The sequence below is a fragment of the Microplitis demolitor genome, chromosome 4, assembly GCF_026212275.2.
Source record: "Microplitis demolitor isolate Queensland-Clemson2020A chromosome 4, iyMicDemo2.1a, whole genome shotgun sequence".
Taxonomy (NCBI): domain Eukaryota; kingdom Metazoa; phylum Arthropoda; class Insecta; order Hymenoptera; family Braconidae; genus Microplitis; species Microplitis demolitor.
Window position 1 is genome coordinate 7,940,282 of NC_068548.1, and position 24,276 is coordinate 7,964,557.

The window sequence follows — 24,276 nt, forward strand, 5'->3', positions numbered from 1 at the left end:
GAATTGAGAGCTCAAACTTGGCAGGAATTTTTGTTTCAGCATAAAAAACAATATTTTGCTTGATGAGCAATGAAAAAAATACTTTCGCCGGAAACAAAGCACAATTATTTCCGTGTTCTTTCAAAAATCTTACATTAACGATTGTTTTACGAACCAGAGTACTTCCCAGTGAATATAGCTCCGTCGCTTTTTCGAATAATTATATGGAGGTTTCAAGGTCCGGTAATGGTCTTAGCTGTATTGTATAGCAAATCTAATGTTTCTTTCGCTTCAAAATAGTTGCTTCCTAATAAATAAAAACATTTATGATAACTGCTCATAAATAGCATTAACTTTTACTTACTGCTTTTAAATCTCTACTCAAAACAAAAAAGTATCGGAATAAATTTATAATATGCAAGAAAAACAAGTGTGCAGCGTCAAAAATCGGCACTGATAATAATTTATAGCAAAAAAAAAATTTTTTTAATTTTCAAATATCGAAAAAAAGTAATAATTATGGAAGGCCCACTACCGGACCGGGCTTCAAAGTGGCAGAATGGATAGAAGTTTAAGATAGAAAATTTTCAAGAAAATCGAAGGATACATCTTTTTTTAAAACCACGGTTGAAAATTTAAAATTCAATAATCTCTATTAAAAACGTTTCGCATACTTGTTTTGTATTTTTTGCTGTAAAGGCCATCTACGAACGAAAATTTTGAAAAAAAAAAAAAAACATTGAATTACGACCATTATTACGAAAGTTATGATCGAAAAACCATAAAAAGAGCGGTTTTTTTAAAAATTCGATATTTTTTTAACCATTGATCAAAAAAATCTCAAAATTTTTTAGAAAGCCTCTTCTGAGGGGTTCTAAAAAATACCAAAAAATTAAGAAAGTCAGAAAAATAAATTTTTGAAACCGTCCGATTTGGCGTGGAATGCCCCATATACACTCCTTTTCAGTGCTTTTCACTGTTTCAGATTTAGGGAGTACGGCATTTTTTCCATTAACGGCGACTTCGTATAGCAAATGTAATAGATACATTTCCATGAAATGTACCTAAAAATGAAGTACTTTTAAAAAATTTTCTGCAAGTCCAGCAAATACATAAAAAAAATATTTATAGAAATTAATAAATTTGATATTTTTTAGAGTTTTTTTTTTTTTTTTATCAAACAGTGCTATTGTTGAAAAAAAATAATTTACATATATTTTTTACAATTTTACCATAACATTCTCCCAATTTTTTTCAATGTATCCTTTCACGACAACCCATTACTTTATAGCTATACATGATTATCTTTAATATTTATTCGGAAGGGAAAAACCCGTTTTTTTTATCACGTGAAAAATCGACAGTACAAATAAATTCAATTATTTTTTTTTATCGTTTTTAAACAAGCAAGTTGTTTTTTATTACTTATCATTGAAAAAAATGTATAAATCAAGGATATGATTTCACATTAAATTGTTAATCACACACATCATAGTAAAATTCATAAACGAATAAAATTTGTAAAATAGTAAAAAAATTAATTTTAAACATTGATTAAGCAACTCTAAAATTTTGAGGACGTATTTATAAAAACAATTTTCAAAATGCTGCTATGCAGTGAAACTTTGGGGATAAAATAGAGGTAATAAATAGAAAGTCAGGTGCGCCGTCGCTGTGAGTGGCTGTGAGCAAGTCAATACATAAAACTCTTTATAATGACCTACAATTGTAGATCTTAATGATAAAAATACTATGTATTCAATTCACAAATTCCAATCATAATAATTTCATCAGCAATACTATTTTTAACGTATTTGAGTCATATATATTTAATATATATTATAGTAGTTTTTTTTCTCATATGACCGAGACCTCGAATTTTCATGGGCAAATAACACTTGTTGCTTACCGCGCGATAACAGTTTCAGAAGAACCAGTATCAAGGGTAACTAGTTTAATCAATAAACTGTTTATTTATAAATTTGTAAAATTTTCTATCAATCTATTTATAAATTTGATTTTTTAAATAATTTCCTCGGTAAGCTTAAATCTCATAACTCTTGAAAAAGCATTTTTTTTTCTTTTATCCAATATGTACAATCTATGTTTGTATATCCAGATTCTTTTGCTATGTGAATGTCATCATAAAAAATGTTATGTGGTCGGTTGTACATCGGAATTCGGATGAGATCAGATCAGTTACATGGTTTGATCTTCAATAAATTATGTGATTGTTCATTCTTTCAAGAACTTTGAGTTTGTTGCATTAGATCTAAAATAGGTCATAGTAATATTTCTTCAGCTCAAATGATTTTGAAGGTACATAATACATATTTATGTGATTACATGAAATAGAATATATTTAAAAACTTGTGGAAGTAATTTTACGTTTCTTCCTTTTTACTTGAGGAGGAAAAATAGATAATAACACTGCTGATGTAACACACACACGCGCGAGCGCGCACGCACATACCTGATATATATATATATATATATATAAGATGAATTATCTATCGACCCGTTTGGAATCAACAGCGGGGATAGAAATTGTGAAAGCTGACAAGCACGCGCGGACTGCGCCCTAGTCCTCAGCTGTAAGCTCTCAAATCATTTGAGCCCGGAATGTCATGCCCGAAGCCAGTGGAAGTTCCACTGGGAAGGCCTTCCTACAAAAAGCGCGGGGAAAAATACTTCATTGGTTACGACGTTCATTGCGAACGTCTCATCAGGTGTGTCATTAAATGTATTACATTTCTGTTTGTTTATTTATTTTTGTGTGAATAATAAAGAGGACTTTGTTTTATCAAAAAATTTACATGTTATCAATTGATTCTTTTATTCATACTGTGGACCTGCCAAATTTTCTCTAGGTCAATCAAATTTTGTGATTAAAATCGAATAATTTTTACTGCGTAATGTAACAAAATCAAAATCTCGATTAATTTTTATTTTAAATAAAATGAAAAAATTATATAAATTTTATTTTAAATTAATAAAATTATTTAATTGATTTATTTATAAACATTAAATATTGACATTCTCTGAGATAATATTAAACTCTTCAATTACTACATTTTTGTGACATCGATATGCACTTAAGGTTTGTATTTAAAAACAATCCTAAGGTTTATCTTTAAAGATTTTAATTTTTAAATATTTAATTTAAAATCACTTCCTTTAGAATTGTTCGTGGAATGAGTTTAAGATTAGTTAGACATCATTGTAAAATATATTAATTATCATTTTTTATAAATATTCATATGATTTAAAAAAGTTATATATAATTGTCATCAAATCTAGTGTAAAAATAAGTCTGGCCAATTTATCACATATTTACCGACATTTATTTGCATTTAATAAGTAAATTTTTTCATTGCACTTCTTTTATTATTTTTTGGATTGTGTAATGATTAAAAAAATATTTTCTTTATACGTATTTTTTTTTTATAATGTCATTTAACTTTCATCAATCATTTTTTTTAATGACATAGTTAAATATTAAGGAATGAACAATTTAATTTTTATTGAAACAGTTTGTCACGAAAAAAATACAAGCCGACAAATTATTTCATGTGTTTGAATCGTTCTTATCATCCCTTCTAATCATCTAAAAGCTTTTGAAAACAATATTTTCCGTATAGTGTTAATAGCAGTAATGGACAATCAATTAAAATTAATTTTTCAATCTAACAACTTATTTTATAATTTCATTAATTATTTTTTTCATTTAAAACAGGTGTTCTGAGTATCGTCTTATTAGATAATAGCAATTTATATTGGCTTATTTCTACATATAATATGTTGCTATATGTATGAACTCTACATTTTATTAAGTTTGCCAAATTAAACTTCATTAAATAAATTATATTGTAAATCGAAAAAAAATTTTTTAAACAAATTGGAATTGAAATTGTTAAAAAATTTTTTAATTTGATGTGAAGGAATAGTTCTTTTGTAATGGATGTATTATATATTTTATTTAATAAAAATGGGGCATTCCACGCCAAATCGACCGCTTTTGACCCCGACCCCTTTAGATTTGGCTGAAAATTTTTTCTCTTTTTCTGCCCGATCAAAAACGTTTCTCATAATTTTTTCAAATTTTTTCACCCAACCAAAAAAAAGTTATGAATTTTTTTAAAAAATGACTTTTTTTATTTTAAATAGCTATAACTTTTTCAAAATTCAACTGATTGGGACATTTTTTTTTTTTCAAAATTATTGTTTTTAAATTTACTTTTTGAAAAAAGAATACAAAAAAATGAATGCAACCTATCTTCATTGTTCTTTTGTAGATATTTGGAAAAAATCAAAAAATTTTCGATGTTTACCATTTTTTATTTTTTTTGTTTAATATAAAAGTTTGACATTTTCTGCAAATCCTCAAATTTTTCCAGAGTGGTGTTTTTTCGATTTATAATTTTTTTTCCAATTGAAAAAAAAAATTTTTTTATAACTAGCCTCATTTTGGATAACACCATGCTTAAAATTTTTGAGAGTGCTCAGAGAACTTTTAAATTTGGAAAAAAAAATAAAAACAAATTTAAATGATAATCATTGAAATAATTGGAATTTTGTTCGACAAATTAAGTTAAAAAATAGTAGGACCTTCTGAATAATTTTTTTGTATTTTTTTCTTAAAACTATATTCAAAAACGAAGAAAATGAAAAAAAAAAAAAAAAAATTTCGTTTGGTCCATCTTTGGACAGATGCTAGCAATTCAAAAAAATTCCTTCTACACCTATTGTTTTATGGTTAAAAGAATTTTTTGTTTGAATTTTCAGGGTGTCCCATAGTAAACGGTATGCGCAGACGACACGATTGGGACATATGCGCATACGTTTACTATGGGACCCTTGTAAATTTTGTACCAGTTTTCTTATGGTCCGGGTTTACAATACACCCATAGTAAAATTTAATAGGAATTTTTCACAGTGTATTTAAAATAAAAAAAGTCATTTTTTTCAAAAATTCATAACTTTTTTTTTGGTTGGGTGAAAAAATTTGAAAAAATTGTGAGAAACGTTTTTGATCGGGTAGAAAAAGAGAAAAAATTTTCAGTCAAATCTAAAGGGGTCGGGGTCAAAAGTGGTCGATTTGGCGTGGAATGCCCCAAATATATATCACATATGGAAAAAAAAAGTATAAGCAAATGCGTTATCACTTATATTGAAATTATTCTAAAATGCTTTAAAAGTCATTGGACTGAGATAATCGAGAAATATTGGTACAACTCAAAATTTTCAAGGTTAAAATTATATTATGTATTTTCAAATTTATAACAGTAAAAATATAGAAATAGTTATGAATGTATTCTGCAAATAGTAAAATCAATCTTGATTAAAGAACAAAAATGTGACTGTAAGTTTTCAGCTATAATTATATTTTTTAATTTTAATTATCATTATTATTTATCTTGAAAAAAATTGTAATTTTAGTATAATTTTTTTTTTAAGTACTTAGAGTATGATTTAACAGAGATTAAAATTCTTTAAAAAAAAAAAAAAAAAAAAAAAAAAACGTTTGCTGTTTTATACGCATTATTAAAATATTATAAATTATATAATATAGTATAATTAAACTTGAGAATGATAATAATAAGTTGACTTTTTAGTATAGCATCAGCCTTTTTACCCACCCGAAAATAATTTTTGTAATAAAAAATTTTAGACCGACGGAAATGGTACGGAAGCGGGACCGGAATTGGACGAGGAAATGGAAAAGGTGTTTGCCATGGATTCTGGAAAAAAATTTGACGTATCTCGTTTAGGATCACCGCTCGAATCGACTGCTTCCGATCGTGACCGCGATCGTGGTCCTCCACCTCGATATGGCGATGACATCTTTGATCGTAAGTTTATTTTTGAATCACTATCAATGACAGTAATATTTATTTTATACCAAAGTAATAATTATTATTATCAATACATTATATTACATTGATAATTATTTCATTTTATTTTTTATTCGACTATTCATTTAATTAGAAAATAAATTATAAAAGTAAATTTAAATAATTGGCTAGTAACTACAACTTTGTTGTTTCTCTATGTATTTAAAGTTAAGAAGCAGTAGCTAGACATTTTATGCATGCTCAAACAAATATCTGTATGTATATTGTTACAACATAGATGACATTACGATTATACTGTTCTTAGCTATAAAAAATACTAAAACTTATATGTTGCAAGAAGTCAATTATACACAAAGGTGATTGAGCGATAAAAAAATTAAAATCAACATAATAAAATACATAAATCAATTAAAACTTATTAATTCCATCTGAGAATTTTTAATGATTTTATCTATAAATATATTTTTTTTTCTTTTATTTAAATTTATTAGAATATACACTATTATATCTTAAATTTTATCTTTTAATAAGAACATCGCAAGAGAAGCTATCCTCACCCTCATATGCCTTTAAAAAGTCTACATTCCAAGTCAATGCGGAGACATTTATCACCGTAAGTAAAAAATATTTTTTATTCATATTAACGCTTTATGGAAAAATTAAAAAAAAATCTTCATACAGAGAAGGATCAATAGATTGCGATCACGAAGAAGAAAGTATCAACGGGAACGGTCAAGTAGGTAATGGTGATCAAGAATTGGACACTATGGATAATGGTGTTGTCACAACACCAACAAATGATGTAAATTCACCATCCGACGAACAAGAAAATACACTTAGCAGTGAATCTGAGGCACCAATATCTGAAAGAGCAGCTTCAAGTATTATTGAAAGTCCTGCTATCGGCAGTCCTCGAGTACAATTTGAAAAAATTCAAGAAGAAGAAGATGTATTATCATCATTAGAAGAGCCACTCAGTGAAGAAGAACGAAAAACACGAAGACATCACAATAAACATCACGATCACAAGTAAGATACTACTTGTAATAACAATAAAAACTAACTAACTTATTTAAATAAAAGTAAAAAGAAAAATAATTCAAATGAAAATATACTTTTACAAGATATAATCAGTCAGTATATATTACACAAATTGTATCAACTAAGCTATCGAGCTTTCGTGCTGTTTGTCATAACCGTTTAGAGAGCTCGACGAATATTAAAATTATTTTCATAAACGGCCTAGACCTGGGACAAGAACCAACTCTAGTACAGACTTGGTACTACCTGGTGCCATGGCCTTTGGCCAGGACTAGCCACTTCCGCTTAGTCAATTGCGCCAAGTAATTCTCGAACCATCAAAGTACGCTTACGACTATTAGACAATAGTCTTGTCATTTAATTAGGTCAAACGAGTTTTGTTCGAGGTGCTTAGTGGATGTTGTTCTTGAAACATGTCGGTAACTTACAACCGATCTCAGGATCGCATCGGCAACATCAGGCGAAATCCGTAGGCATTTTACAAATATATTAATTTTTTTGTTAATTATACTTCATTTTCCATAGAATGCACGTAATTATATATTTTATCATTAAAACATAAATTGATTGTATACATGAATGTTAATTTTGGTTTATCAATTTTAAATAATATAAGTCAATTTATAATTTTCTTTAAAAAATATTAATTAAAAGTAACTTGACACGTTAAAGAATAAAACCACTGTCAGGGTCGAATACTCGTATATTTGGCACGTATTCAAATATTTAAGTCACCACGCGAAATGTCTGCTCTCAAACCATCATTAGACGTGGCTCAAGAAAATATAAACTAATGCAATAGCGTGAATTTAGCAATAATATAATTAATTAGTATAATTGATTATGAAAATATTATTCATTAAATAATTTTTTTAATATCGTTTATCTTTTTTATATTTTAAATAATAAAAAAATTAATTTTTGAAATTGGTATTATTGATATTTTCAGAAGACACCATCATAAATCCAGAAAATATTCCTTGCAAGAAGATCCACAATGGCGCAAAAGATCAGGTGCAGGTCTTCCAGATGGTGTAGGACTTTTAGGCAGAAGAGTAAGTGTTCAACCAGAAGAAGCAAGCACACTTCAAGAACTCGATATAGATGACCTAGAGTCTCATCGGAGTGATGATCCTCGTGGAATGAGAAGACATAAAGCTTCGCATCCAACAATACAAATAGGGCGTAAAAAAGAAGGTGGAATCCCTCATGAAACTTTAAAAAAAATGTATGATCATTCACCTCACGAAGTTTTTGTTCAATTGGATGAACTTCATGGGGTGGGTGAAGAACGTGAATGGAGAGAAACAGCTCGTTGGATTAAATATGAAGAAGATGTCGAAGAAGGTGCAGATAGATGGGGAAGACCTCATGTAGCATCTTTAAGCTTTCATTCATTGCTTAATCTTCGTCGATGTTTAGAGACTGGCGTTGTCTTGTTAGATCTAGAAGAAAAAGATGTACCTGGTATGGCTTATCGAGTTGTTGAACAAATGGTTATTGATGAACTTATTCTTCCTGAGGATCGTCCTGTTGTTATGAGAGCTTTACTACTTCGTCATCGACACGTTAATGAACACGACAGAGGTTTTCGTTTTGGTGGAAAACGTAACTACGCTAGTTATACCAGTCTCCAGGTAGGTAATTGTCTAATAATTGTATAGTTGAGCATTAAATTTATTAATTAATTCAATTTACAATTTTTACGAAAATTTTTTTTTCTTTTTTGTATATAAATTTTATTCTACTATTTTATTCGATTATGTACTTTTTCAACGTCGAATCGGTCGTTAAAAAATCCCATATTTTTACTATTTTTGGTTATTATAACTGTAGACAAATGTTAATTTAATAAACTTAATCGTTATTTTATATAGAATAAAAACTAAAATTTTTTAACTTAATTGAAAATTAATTTCGGAAAAAATGTTATTTCCGCAGTCTATCTGGCTGGAAGAAGATGCTGCGCGGGAAGACACTGAAAAACATGTAACTTTAAATTGTTAACCTGTCTCTTTTTTTCGTGTCCCAAAAACATTGACGTACTTTTTTTTTATCTTTTTTTATTCCATCATAGTTGTATTTTGACACCATATTATCCAATGAACCTTTATGTTTGATAACACCTATTATTAACCATGAACTTACAGGAATATTTTATATAGTATAATTTAAAAAAATTAAAAAACTATCACAAAGATTGATTTTTAAAATTGTTTATCAAAAGCAATAATATGTTAAGTAATATTAACAATATTAAATTTATCCTTTAATTTAAATATCCAATAATGGATATAAAATTAATAATAGTTTTTCAACCATTAAATTAAAGTTCTAAATGACGCATTACCGCCTGAGTATATCTAACAGCTGTAATTTCTGCTTTAAACATAAAAAATATATTACACTGCTCATTTTACCCTTGTAGACAAAAACCTCCCAACAAATCGTGTCAAATCGTTACGTCTTTAAGGCCATTCTCAGACAGTGCCCCTCACTTTTTAGGTAGATTTTTTTAAAAATCTAGGTATTGTATTTGTCTTCATGGTTGATTTTTCAAGGAATTTTGTCACAACCTATCATAATTGGTTGAGTAGAGTTCAAAAATACTATCCGTTGAAAAATTATATATGTGTAAATATATATATATACATTGTAAAAAATAAGGTACTGACATCAAACTCCCTTGGAGTTTGACACATTTCCTCTTCAGTGAAACCAAATTCGTTTGAACCAACGAAAACTAGTTTGCCTCAAAAAAATCATTTTTATTGAATTAAAATCTCTACTCGATTATGAGAAATTGCTTAAATCTTTATGTTAAAGTTTTTAAGTTTGACCGTAATTAAACTAACATTTGATTGAATAGTAAAATATATTTTAATTAAAGTTTGGATGTATTTGATTTAAAAATAAGAACTTGTTGAAGCAAACTTGTCAATTTTGAGAAATTTAACGAAACTCTTGAAACGTTTAGTTTGACAGTTTTATGTTTCAATGAAACAAAAGTAGTTTGTTACAATACTGAACGTCTCGTGTCAACCGACGAGTTTCTTGGGGAGAGAATCCGATGAGGTTGTAGGAATAATTTCATGCACGAAGTATATTTGAATGAAAGTTTTTATATTATCGATTCGATAAAAAAATTTATTTATAAAAAGAGTCACATATTTATCTCGTTTAGATCAATGTATAAGTATTTGATTGTATAAATCCATTCAATATGAAAACGAAGTATTGGAAGCACAACTAAACTGAAATTTTCTTACTGGTTCCGTAGCGTAGCGGTAAAGCGTTTGACTCGCGCGTAGGGTACCGCATTCGAATCCTCCGGATGGCAATATTAAAACTATTTTATTTTTCACTAAAAACTCTGAGTATGTTAGGATGATATGTAAAGTATAATTGATGTAATATAATAATATAATTTAATTGTCCCATTACTTAATAAAAACAAAGAAAAAAAACAATAATAATATTAAAAATAAATAAATACATAACAAAAAAAATTTTTTTTTTAAATTAATTATTAATGAAATAATTGAAAGCAATATTCACTTGATTCAGATTACTGTTTTTTTTTTTTTTTTCATCAATGCAATACAGTAATTTGAAATGAATCGAGTTTTTATTGAATCAATTGCAAGGACAGTTTCTATGGACCTAAAAAGATATTACATTCAACACTAAAATTCATTAGCTTTAATAAAATTTTGACTTAACCTAAAATTCATACCTTCAATCACTTCACAATTTACTTTGAGTGGAATTTTTAATTATTTTATACAAAACTAAAATCGTTATTGTATCAACAGCATTAGTGATGAACTAATTTCTATTTTTTTTAAATGAAAAAAGTTATTGAGTTGTATCAAATACTACATAGTTAGTTCAAACGACTCGGTACTTTTTCTCAAGAAACTCAGTTGGCGCAAAATACACTGTCAAACGTAGAGGGCGGTAGACTCAATCGCTTGACGCGCTTGACTGTGTTGTGTAGCCAACGGGTTACACAGCGCTCTCTATGACCATCTTACAGAAAATAAAATAAAACAATTATATTTATAGGCGGTAATTTTTGAATACCTTCTATATTTAGATATAAAATAAAATAACTAGAAATAAAATAGATATATAGATACATAGATTGTAACGTAAATTCTTCTTAATACTTGATTAAACTTAACAAAACCCAGTAAACACATTGATGTAAATTTGACGTCAGAGTGACGTTACGCTATGTCATCATTTACGTAAGATATAAGTCATGGATGAGTCAGGTGTGACTCGTTATTTCACACTTTTTTACGTAAGATTATGATGTAAACCTGATGACGTATACATGACGTAAATGTGATGTCTGTGTGACATTTCATGATGTCAGTATGACATATGGATGATGTCAAAATTATCAATCCGGAAAAAATATTTTTGAAAAAAAAAAAATTAAATACCGAATTTTCGATTTGCTTATTACCGCGCGAGCGCATTACAAATACAGAAACAAGAATTGATAGCAGTGAATTATGAAAAAATCCTGGGCGTCTGCTGGGTTCGAACACGGCTCCTTTTGGTTGGTAGTCCTGAACGTTGATCACTGGTCCACATCACGAGAGTTCAAGTCTTGTGCTTAATTGATGTATTCAGAGTGAAATGCCGGTAAAGACAGGGTTCATAAGTTTTCGTAATGGATTTTAACAAAATTTAAAAGAACTCCATGAGCTTACATAAAATTTTATAAAAACAATATTTGTCGGCCTCGATGATAATTATAAAAAATTATATAAAATTTTATTAAGTTTCTTTAAATTTTTTAATTTTCTGTTGTGAAATTTACAGAATCTTATATAAAATTTTGCGAAACATTAAATAATTCCACAAAGTGGTATGAAATTTAATCGATTGAAAAATTGCAACAACTAAACTTTACAATCTTAATATCAAAAGAGTTCAAACTGTCGTTATATTTTCTTTGCTATCCTCAATAATATTTTCGGTGTATCATCTAAAGAAATAAAGTTAATTTTTTTATGCTTACGCTAATGTTTTAATCTAAAACGTCTGAAATCTATTATCAAGTTTATCGATTACTTTGGCCCAAAAAATGTTCGACATTTAGTTGTTATTTTTACACATTTACACAATTTTGAAAATTCATTCTATGAATGTTTTATTTTAATAAATAGATGATAAAAACACTATGACTCAGAAATTACATCAGCATTGCGTAAAATACTGATTTGTCACTGATGTAATGATATGATTTAAGAGTGACATCTATATTACGTATAATCGTGACTTTGCTACTAACAAAAATGTATGATTTTAAAATTACGTCATTATGATATACAATAATGACTATTACTACGTAACAATGTGATGTAGATTTTATGTCAAGCGTACGTAATACATAAGTCATAACTGTGACGTCATACAAGAGTCATGCTTACATCAATATGATGTCAAGCTTTTACATCATATCAAAGTCATGTAGAACGTCACATTGACATTAAATTTACATAAGATGCCGTGACATTTCTATGACCTACGTATAACGTCAAATCAAGGTCATGTGTTCACTGGGAATTATACATAAATCTTTACTCAATAAAATTACTCAATTACTCAAACTCAAATTACACAAAATCGGGCTACGTTACTTCGCCCACCGGTCACTTCTCTCATTTCCTCCAGATCCTGACGGGCGCCAGCCGACTTTTATTTCCCCGGTATCTGCAATCGGTCTAAACATACACGTAAATTAAAACCTAATATTTAAACCCTTCGGAGATGAGAGAAATGAACGGTGGTGGCGGCATGTCTTGATGCGCTCACTATGCTAGGTTATGGAGAGAGGGTCGCGATTCTTATGACGCGGAAGAAGCCGTTTAATTACGTTAAATTGAAATAAAATAAAGAAAAGAAAACTAAATAACATACCGTAAAAATGACGCGCGAATGACGCGGAGGGCTCAAAAGGCCCGCAGTCGAGTACTCTCGGTCCATCAAACAAAGAAATACCTGAGTAAGACATCGGGAACCTCTCGTAGACGACGAATCACAAAACTTCACACACTTCTAGATAAATAATAAAATAAATAATGCGATAAATCAAGACGACAAATATCACGACAAACAGTCCCAAGAACCCAATACTCAGAGCTCCAAGCTCCAAAACGATATCAGTCAAGGGTGTGGTCGAGGTCTACCTTGGTGACTCTCCGACTCACCACCACTCGCTCTAAAACTCCAAACTCGACTACTGAGTCTACTGGTACTCGAATGACTCCGAATCCCAACTCTCTTACACCATGGTCTGCTCTCAACTACTCTTCTCCAGTCTCCCACTCCATTCACTCGCACGCTCTACTACTTTCAGTCACTCTCACATCCTCGCTTCTCCATCCATTCTTCTCCCACCACATACAAGCCGTGGACTCACGGGTCTTCCCGAAATGTCGCTTCCCGTGAAATTCGAAGTTAGCAAACCTTGGCTTCCTCGAGCATTGTAAACGAGGCCTACCATCCCCAAAAAAACGTACACGTACACCAGCTAACTCCGGGTACCAACACGAAGAGGCGGTGACATCTCAGTCGTTCCTCCGCGATCATCACGTCAGCCCCGAGAGCTAAGCCTAGACCTGGTCGTCATCACTGATCGGGAGGCACGTTATCTTGGCCACTATCTGCGACGCAGCTAGACACCCCCCGTTAAATCCACGCTCTACCACACAGACGCTCCAAAACAGACAGCATACCGTACACGTACTCGTACTCTCAACACACTTAACTCACGGCACACATATGCTTCATACTCTCTATTTACTATCTACCACACTCGACTCGACACACATACTAATTTTATCTCTCTCTAACACACAGATTCACTTACTCCACCTTCAACTCCATCTCTTCGGCAATGTAACGTCACAAGATATAGTAGATATAAAATAAAAAACTAAAATAAGAATAGAATTATTATAATGGTCACTCAGAGTATAAAATAAATGAATATTTTGGAAAAACCCACGAGGATCCTCTGTCAGATGTATAATTCCATATTTGTATGACTGTAATCCTCTTGTTGACAAAACTTTCCCAAAATATTCAAAACCATTAAGGGATTATTTTTCTGGGCCTAAGCTACAAACAATAGGGCGAGACTCCATATGCCAGCAACGGTCCCGGGGAAAACGAAGCTACCGTGACGTCAAAGTGCGCATTGCTCGCTCTATTGAGAGGGGATGAAAGCAAGTGATGGTGAGACTCAATAACAGCGCGCACAAACACCCTTGTGGCGGCTTTACCGGTAGTTCTGGCAGACGACGATAGGGTGAGCGTTTGTCACGCCAACATGCAAACTCAACCCAGACAAAAACCGCGAAAGCAAGCGTTGATTCCTAGAGTCGACTAGATATATGTATATATACAAGCATGTGGCTACAGCTGTAGCGATATATAGAAAAAAAGATTTGATATATAAAACTGAGTGTAACTTATTAAATATAACTTTATTAAATAAATAATTATTATTTCTAATATTCTATTGTTAGTGATTTGGTAACCCTAGTGCCCTGAACCACTACAAATTGGTGACCCCGTATAAAAGTGGCGAAATAAAAACAGACACTATCATTAGCCGCCATTTCATTAAAAAAAGAGGTTACACATCAGAGAAAATTAAATACTAATTATGTGAAAATGGAAGAAAAATTAAGGCAGCAAGTAAGGGAACTGCAGCAGCAGCTCGAAGCAGCCAGACAACTACAAGTAGCAGATCCTCAAGAACAGCAGGCGTTGCAAGCGAACAACAATAATCAACCACAAGGAGGTGAGGGGTGTAAACGGAAATGTACCAAACGAAATAGCTGCTGTGGCAAAATTCAAACTGGGGACTTTATGGAAGACAAAACCAGATCTCTGGTTCGTGCAAGCAGAATCAGCATTTCGGCGTAAAAACATCCGTAGCAATCAGATCAAGTATGATACTGTTGTAGAAGCTCTGGATAAGACAGCCATCGCACAAGTAGCTGATATCATCGTTAACCTACCGGGCGAGTATCAAAATTTAAAAGATAATATCATTAAATGTTTTATAGATTCCTCTCAAAGACAATTGCATAAATTACTTTCGGAAATTAAGTTAGGTTTCATGAAACCATCTCAGTTACTTCGCGAGATGAAAGAGCTGGCAAAAGATAAAGCGTCAAATGAATTGCTAAAAACCAAATGGATGGGTCTTTTACCTCCTGGGGTCCAGAACATCCTGAAGGCAGTACGCAATGCAACATTGGACGTATTGTCAGACATCGCTGACGAGATAATGGAGAATAGCGACAACCAGCAGTTGGTAATGGCTACGTCGTTCAAAGAATAAGATTATTTCTTGCACAAACCCAGAAATATTAATAATAATAATAGTTATGATGAAAGATTAAACAAGATTGAAAAGGACATGCAAGATGTACTCAAGATTGTGAAGAGGTTAGACACCAAAAAAGAGACAGAAACCAGTTCTACGTCAAAAGCGCGTTAGCGATCACGAAGCCGTCCACATACTGCAGATGGGGTATGCTATCATGCAAAGTTTGAGGCTTTCTCATTCAAGTGCAATCATCCGTGTAACTTCAACAAAACTACGCAGCCGGAAAACTAACGAGGCTGTCGTCTTCAGCGACAGACGGCGACAGCGTGTGTTTAACAGAAAACCATGAGTACCGCTTACATATATACGACAAAGCTAATCACAAGCAATTCTTAATTGATAATTGATTCAGGTTTTGTAATATCTGTCATACCTCAAGCCCGGATAAAAGGAAAATCATGTAAAACGGAAAATAACCTGTACGCCGCAAACTCTACAGTAATAAACACATACGGCCAAAAAATAATGTCATTAAACATCGGGCTACACAGAGTAATTATATGGCCTTTTACAATCGCAGACGTAAAATCAGCGATCATAGGAGCCAATCTGATATCGCACTATGGTCTCATTATTGATCGCAAGAAACGTAAATTACACGACTCAGTCACTTTATTAAAAGTAGCAGCTAAAATAAAAAAAAACCAGTGAATATGGAATATCCACGATCAACAATGAAAACAAGCAAACTGCGGCGGCAAATCACCGTTATATCAAAATATTGAATGAATACATCGACATCATCAAACCATCTTTCCGTACGTACGACAAATCAAAAAGCAAAGTGAGGCATCACATCGTAACTACAGGCCCATCAGTAGCAGAAAAACCTCGTAGACTGGCTGGAGAGAAGTTGAAAGTTGCACGCGATGCTTTCAATGTAATGATGGACCAGGAACTAATCAAACCTTCGAACAGTCCTTGGGCAAGCCCACTGTTGATAAAACAGAAGAAAACTGATGACTGAAGGCCCTGTGGAGATTACAGAAAATTGAATTCAGTGACGCGAGCGGATAAATACCAACCACCGTACATACAAGATTTATTTCCGAGACTGCACAAAAAAAAAGTGTTCTCTAAAATTGATTTAGGTAAAGCATTTGAACACCTCTGGATGGCTGAAGAAGATATTCCAAAGACCGTTATAATCACGCCATTTGGATTATTTGAATCGTTGGTGATACCACACGGCGCATGCGGTTCAGCTCAGACATTCCAGCGACACTTAGATTCAGTACTACGAGGTTTGGACTTCGTATTCGCGTTCATTGATGACATACTAATCTACTCTAAGACATCAGAAGAGCATGAAGAACACCTGCGAATCGTTTTCGAGAGATTAAAAGAGCATGGGCTAGTAATTAATTTGACTTCCGTAGTATTTATATTTGGCAACGTCGCGTAAAAACAAATGAGATAGAAGTATACTTACAGTAACTCTGTTTCACTCGAAATATGAAATCATGCGCAAAATCTATTACGCAAACATCTATTATACAAGTTATTGGCTTTACATGTTTGTTTACTAAAATGTCTGATTCAAAATTATTAAATAATGAAAAAAAAAAAAAATATTTCATTGGATAGGAAATAGAGTTACAGAAAAAAAGTATAAAAAAAAATCTGAAACAAGTAGCATTAGCAAATAAATTGAATGAGAAACATGGAAAGTTCACGTCTCCTAACCCTACGACTAACGTCAATAATTTTAGAAAAAATTTGTATTTACTTTGAAGCTAAAGAAAAAAATATTAAACAAATGTATAATATTAAAGTTCATTTATGAGATATTATATATTTTGTAACATGTTGCTTTATTTAATAATGTAACTATAATAATAAAAAATATTTCGTATGTTTTGTACTCAAAAATATTTATGACAGTGATACGCTACATACCTACCGTATTCGATTGATCTTAAATTTCGCGAGCGTCATAATATTTTTGGCGGCGTTGCCACATGTAAGTAACATACCACATTTTTCTTAATTATTTACTAATTACTCTTATCACAAGCTCCGAAGCTCAGATTCTGATTAACAAAAATATTCTAAGCATTTTTTTCTTTCCATTGATACCACTTTCATTGAAATCTGAACGTCACCTTTTATGAAATAAAATAAAATATGTGATTTCCCATAAGGATCCATGGTAAAGACAAACATTTTTTAATATTAATATCTTTTTTTCAGTTCTCTGTAGACCTTTAAAAATTTAACTGGTTCATTATCTTATAATAATGTGCCATCATGCCAAGTTTCATTAAATTTTGAACGTCAATTCTAAAACCGATAGTACTACCTTAACTCGGAAAAAATGTGTATTCGGACAGGAAGAGCTAGATTTTCTGGGGTATAGAATCAATAAGGTTGGTTACAAGCCATCGTAAGAGCGAGTAGAAGCTATGAATGACTACCCGAAGCCGTCAAACATCAAAGAACTCAGAAAGTTCTTAGGAACGCTTAACTATTACCGCAGATTGATAGCGAACGCAGCCAAAGTACAAGCACTGTTACACGAGTATCTGAAAGACTCTCGCAAGAATAACAAACGGATAATTGAATGGACTGAAGAGGCAGAAGAAACATTCGAGACAAGCAGACAGAGCTTAGCGTCTATTGCTCTCATGGCATCCATTTCTCCCACCGCACCGTTATCACAAGTCATGGACGCATCTGATAAAGCAATTGGAGTTGTGTTGGACCAGTAAGTAGATGAGAAATGGATACCTGTTAGGTATTTTTTGCACAAGCTAAGCAAAGCAGAGCAAAACTACAGTACCTACGATCGGGAATTATTAGCAGTTTTTGCTGCAATAAAATACTTTGAACATTTAGTGGGTAGGTGGCAGTTCATAATAAAAACAGATCATAAGCCTCTGACGTATGCGTTTGCACAGAAATCGGAGAAAGCTTCACCGAGACAAGCCAGGCAACTGTGTTACATATCTCAATTCACTACTAGCATAGTACACATAAAAGGCGATGACAACATAGTCGCAGATGCGCTCTCTAGAATATATACAATTGACATGCCAACCACCCTAAGTGCTCAAACAATCCAGGAAGATCAAGAAGTCGACGAGGAATTAATCAACCTGGTAAACCACCCTCCATCACTGAAACTTCAAAAGATCACCGTTGAACCCGATACGGAAATTTATTGCGACATTTCAACTGGAATAGTAAGACCGTAGCTACCAGAAAATTGCGGAGGACAGCACTTTGCATCGTACACAATCCATCAGACCCAAGTAGGCGGAATACTAGCGGCGTGTTAAAAGAAAAATTCGTCTGGCCAGGAATAAAACGCGACGCTATTAAATGGTCCAGGGAATGCACTGAGTGTCAACGAGCGAAAGTACAAAGACATAACCGGCTCACACCAGAAAGAATAACAGTACCTGATGCACGTTTCAACCATGTAAATATGGATATAATCATCATAAATATCAATATAATCATATTACAATCAATCGATTATAATCATCATTAATATCAATATAATCATATTACCTGAAGTTGAAGGCTACAGATACTGTTCAACAATGATAAACAGATTTTCTCGGTGGCCAGTTGCAGTGCATCTAAAAAACATCATAGCTGAAACGGTAGCAGCAGCGTTTTTCAACAACTGGATCTGTTTGTTTGGAACCCCACTATGGATTACCATCGACCAAGGAGAGCAGTTTGAATCAGAACTATTCAAGCAACGAAATAGATTAATTGGAGTAGAGAAATACAGAACGTCACTGTACCACCTAGCGTCAAATGGTATAATAGAACGCTGGCACAGATCGTTACAGGCAGCATTGATGTGTAAAAATATAGCACCTTGGATCCGCACTCTTCCAGCAGTGATGCCAGGACTGAGAACAAGTTTCAAAGAAGACTTAAAAGCATCTCCGGCAGAAATGCTTTTTGGAACTACACTACGGGTACCAGGCGAATTTTTTGTTCACAACGAAGCACCTGCAGACCCACATAAATTCGTCGAGATTCACAGAAACATAATGAGAGAAATAAGACCAGTTCAGACTGCCCATCATAAAAAGACACGTCTGTTTGTACACAAGGACATGAACACCTGTACACACGTGTTTTTACGAAATGATCATGTAAAAGCACCACTGGAGACACCGTACAAAGGATCGTATCCAGTGATAAAAAGAATAAATGACCGACTATTTACAATTGAAGTAGAAGGAGTAAATAAAAACATATCTACTGAAAGACTGAAGCCGGTTGATACAGTAAATGAAGAGCCAGCGATTAAACGAGTACCTGAAAACACGACCATAAATACAAGGGTAACAATTGCACCCAGTGCAACAACGTCAACGGAGCCTTTGTCCGAGCAGCGAAGAAGCAACAAGACAGTCACTTTCCCGCCTCCCGACAAAGTTACAAGGGAGGGAGTGGCTGTGGCGGTTTTACCGGTAGTACCGGCAGGCGACAATAGGGTGAGCGTCTTTCGCACTAACGCGCAAACTCAACCCAGACAAAAGCCGCGAAAGCAAGCGTTGATTCCTAGAGCCGACTATATATATATATATATATATATATACGTACATATATAAATTTTTCAACGAATGGTAATTCCGAACTGAATTCAACTAATTATGATAGGTTATGACAAAATTCCTTGAAAAATCGACCATGAGGACAAATACAATACCTAGATTTTTAAAAAAATCTACCTAAAAATTACGATTGATATTTTATTTTTTAAATGATTAAAGTCACTATAACTCGGAAACTATGGACTTTGGTGACTTGACTCATAGGACTTTTTTTGAATGGAATCAAATTTCCTACAAAATTCCCATCAACATTTCCAGTACCAGAAAACAAAGAAAATGAAAAAAAAAAAAAATTGCCCTTTGGTTTATTTTTGACCAAGTCATGGCTTTCGAAAAATAAATCTAACGCACATCGTTATTTCAGGTGTAGTTACAAAAAAATTGCAATAAAAGTATTTATAGGTATCTTCTATTTTTTTTTCTCACTGTTGTAAAAAAAATCCAAATTCTTTCGAAGATTACCAGTTTTAATTCATTTTCCGTGTCAATTCAAACTCTGAAGTCGTCGAAAAATTCTCAAAAATTTCCACAGTGATGTTTTGTAAAATAAGCCCAACGGGGCAAAATTTTTTTTTTCAATTGATAAAAAATAATAGAAGGAAAAGTCTGCCCACTCTGGGATTGGCGGGAAAAATTGCAGAATTAGTTGAAGTTTTTTTTGAGAAATTAAAAAAAAAAATCAAAAATGGTGAACTTGAAGAAAATGGCGGTTTTTTTCAAAAAAGCCAAAAATTTCATAGAGTTTATCATCTTAAAATTTTCTTGTATTTTTTTCTGAAAAGTACATTCAAAGACAAAACTTTGAAAAAAAAAACGTCCCAATTGGTCAATTTTTGAAGAAGTTATAGCTATTTAAAAAAATAAAAGCCTTATTTTTGAAAAATTCACAACTTTTTTTGGGTTGGGTAAAAAAAATTTAAAAATTTCCTGAAAAATGATTTTCATGGGGTAGAAAAAAAAAAATTTTCAGCCAAATCGAAAGGGGTCGGGGTCAAAAGTGGTCGATTTGGCGTGGAATACCCCATATATACACATACATAGATGAATTTTTTATGAATGGTATTTTGGAACCCTACTCAACCAATTATGATAGGTTATGACAAAATCCCTTGAAAAATTGATAACGAGGACAAATATAATAGCTAAATTTTTTTAAATTTACCTAACAAGAAGTTATGGGTGATTCCGTTCTAACTGTGAATTTATTTATTAAAACTTTTAAGATTTTGAAGTTAAACTTTTTCAATTTTTTTATGCACATTATTTATCTATTTTACTGTAAAAATAAAAATCTGAGAGGATTTTACTACAACTTGAAAGTGTCAAGAACGAGAAACTAATTTCAAATTTTGCGTCCCATGGTATATACTGATATAAAATAAATTTGGTAGAAATTATTAAATTCATTTATGAATTCTGTTGTAACACTTTTAAACTCTTTTTTTAAAGATTATTTAACACATTAATGATGATCAATAACGATTAACTTTATAATTTATAGCAACTATAATTGAATTTATAGAATTTACTAAAAAATAAATTAATAAACATTGAATAAATTAATTGTCACTTTTATCAGGTAGCTTCCTAGCACGAAGTATTGGTACCATCTGTATTAAAAAAAATTTTAATTACTGATTAAAATAATTTTACAACTAATTATTATAACTATATGCTATTCTTATTATTATTTTACATGGTACTGACAGACACGGTACTGAAAGTTTCATTTTAAATAACAACTGTAATTATTTGGTTATGTATTTGATAATATCCATTGACTGTAAAGTTTAGACTGGTATTAAGTACGAGAAAATTTAATAGTTTGTTCAAAAAAAAATTAATAGTTAATTAAGTTTATCAATACCACGGTATCGACAAGACAATTTATGACATATCTTTTTAAAAATTAAGTTCTAACATGACACGAACTCTTGGCACTTTTTCATCAACTCAGTGTTTGTAAATATTACTCAGATGACGTACTTTCAAGATACACTCAAAGAAAAGTCGATAGTCATGTCGGTATCGCGCCGAGTGCTGTACCAGTTGAGCTATCCGGCACTATACTATATTCCGTTCAATTTGATCTATAACTTATTGAGTCACACCGTCCATCGTACGATAATGCACCAATTTTTTATAGTGGAAACCTAAACAGAGTTGATTTTTTTATTTTGCTCTACAATCGATTTAGGCAGTACGAAGTCTGCCGGGTCAACTAGTTACCAATAATTATTACTTTATGTTCAACAATACTTAAATTTTGATGCTTTTCAATAAAATACGTATAGTAAATAAAGCTACTAGAATTAAGTTATGAAAATAATAAAATTTTTATTTCATAAACATTTTTAAATTAGTTACGTTAACATTTGATATGACTGATTATACTAAAAAATACTTATCTTGACTATTATCCGATTAATATAATAACTATAAATTATTATTGTAGATATTATGATTAAATAGTTGAAGCGTTATTTTACTACAATTTTATAGTTAATTTTACTGATTTTTTCTCTCAGTGTAGTTCACTAGACGTTTCATAAATCTCAACGAACATGGCGTTCGAGTCACACAAATTCAAATTCATAAATTCGTTAAAATTTGAAGACAAAAGTTATTGAACCGGAATTTACTGTTAACTTAATACATTAAGCAGAAAGTGTGTCAATTTTTTTCAGTTGGATCATAAACATTAGAATTTATGAGGTGATTAGTTTAAATCATTTCTTGTGACAAAAAAAATTAACAATTTATAGGTAAATTCTTGAAATGGACATGTCACGGTACTGACATTCAAGTGATATTCCTGATTAAAAATACTCGAGAGGGATTGAAAATTTTTTCAATCCTTTTCAATCTATACAGAGGTTTTGAAAAGTATTGAATGGAATTGAAATTTCGATCATTTGAATACTTTGTAATTCTTAAAATGGAATTCAAAAGTATTGAAAGGAATTCAATCTTCCACCATTTTAATACCTCCCAATATGGAATTATTTTGGTATTGAGAATGATTCAGAAAGATTAAAAAATTTCAATTCATTTGAATTCTTTTCAATCCTACACGTGACCCGAAATGTAATATTATTTTGGTATTGAAAAGTATTCAGAATGATTAAAAATATCAATTCTTTTGAATCTTTTTCAATTCCTCGCAAGTTTAGAAATTCTCGTATTATTTTTGGATTGAAAAGTATTAATTTTATGTCCAGATGAAAATGTTGGGGTATAGAAAGTGTTCAAAAGTATTCAATTCTCATCTTTTTCAATCCCTCTCAATGAGTATTTTTAATCAGGAATATTGTAAGTTTTTTCTGAGTGGCAAGTTATATAATAGAAAAATAATGTTGTAATATGTTCATCACTATCCAATTAACACGAAAATTTCATTAATTGATTATTAATTAATGACCTGTGAGAACAAATAATACAGGACATTGAATATTACAGTTAGAATGGAATCACCCTTATACTATTTCATATAGTTTGAAGCTTCATTACTTTTTTTCTTTTAGTTCTCTATTGAAAACACTCAGGAGCTTTTTTGTAGAGAATGTAATTTCCTACAAGACTATGTACTTCGGATTTCAAAAAAAAATTTTTTTAATACTTTTATGTTTAAAAAACAAAAAACCATTTTTTTTACATGCACTTTGAATGGGAAAATGAATATTCGTTGAACTCTTAGTTGAATTGAAATTTCGAACTGCTTTTTTGGGAGGATTTTTTTATGCCTAAGACTAACTTTTGAGACCATAAAAAAAAAAAAAATTTTTTAAACACCCTAATATTATATATATATGTATGTAATAAAATCGGCTTTTCAGGACACAATTGCGCCTACAATTCCTACCGGATCCCAATGAAATTTCCACGATTTTCCAAAAAAATCAGATTTTATCCACTTTCAAGTTTATACAATTTTAATAATAATATTGTATAATATAATAAATTAAAATAACAATTATTATTATTGATTAAATTTGTTTCATAATTTATACAGCATGTATTAATAAACGGCAATAATCATAAATAAATATTGAAGAATAATGAAAATCCAATGCGGTTACTAGACATATTAAATACAACCTTTCGTGACAACGACTCGCAACAGCGTGAGTCAAACGGACTAAAGTTATCATATCATGTAAAACTGTTTCAATATAATTGTTTCAAAGGTTTACTATTGCTGCGAAGTAGTAATATATGGGTCATTCCATCTCAATTCAACGACATTGCGAAGGTGACCCTCTTGGATTTTTTTGATTTTTGAATATGTTTTCATACATGTAGAAAGAAGTCTTCAGCTAAATTTTTAGCTCTTTATCTCCACCTACTCTGGAGTTATTTATGCTTACAAAGGGAATAACTTTGACTATAGTTA

General features: G+C 31.4%; 1 protein-coding gene across 5 annotated transcripts in view; it reads left to right on the forward strand.

Annotated features, from left to right (window-relative positions):
- The window catches only part of LOC103577691 (band 3 anion transport protein), a 74,696-nt gene that overhangs the window by 32,917 nt on the left and 17,503 nt on the right, over nt 1-24,276 (forward strand). For 2 of the 5 annotated variants that reach the window (XM_053738134.1, XM_053738135.1), the window contains exons 3-7: nt 5,651-5,831; nt 6,366-6,447; nt 6,516-6,863; nt 7,825-8,512; nt 8,817-8,864. In XM_053738134.1, the coding sequence (XP_053594109.1) occupies nt 5,651-5,831; nt 6,366-6,447; nt 6,516-6,863; nt 7,825-8,512; nt 8,817-8,864 (1,347 nt within the window). Of the gene's footprint in view, nt 1-2,658; nt 2,709-2,990; nt 3,080-5,650; nt 5,832-6,365; nt 6,448-6,515; nt 6,864-7,824; nt 8,513-8,816; nt 8,865-24,276 lie in introns of those variants that run through there. The other 3 variants (XM_053738138.1, XM_053738137.1, XM_053738136.1) reach the window with 3 other exon arrangements.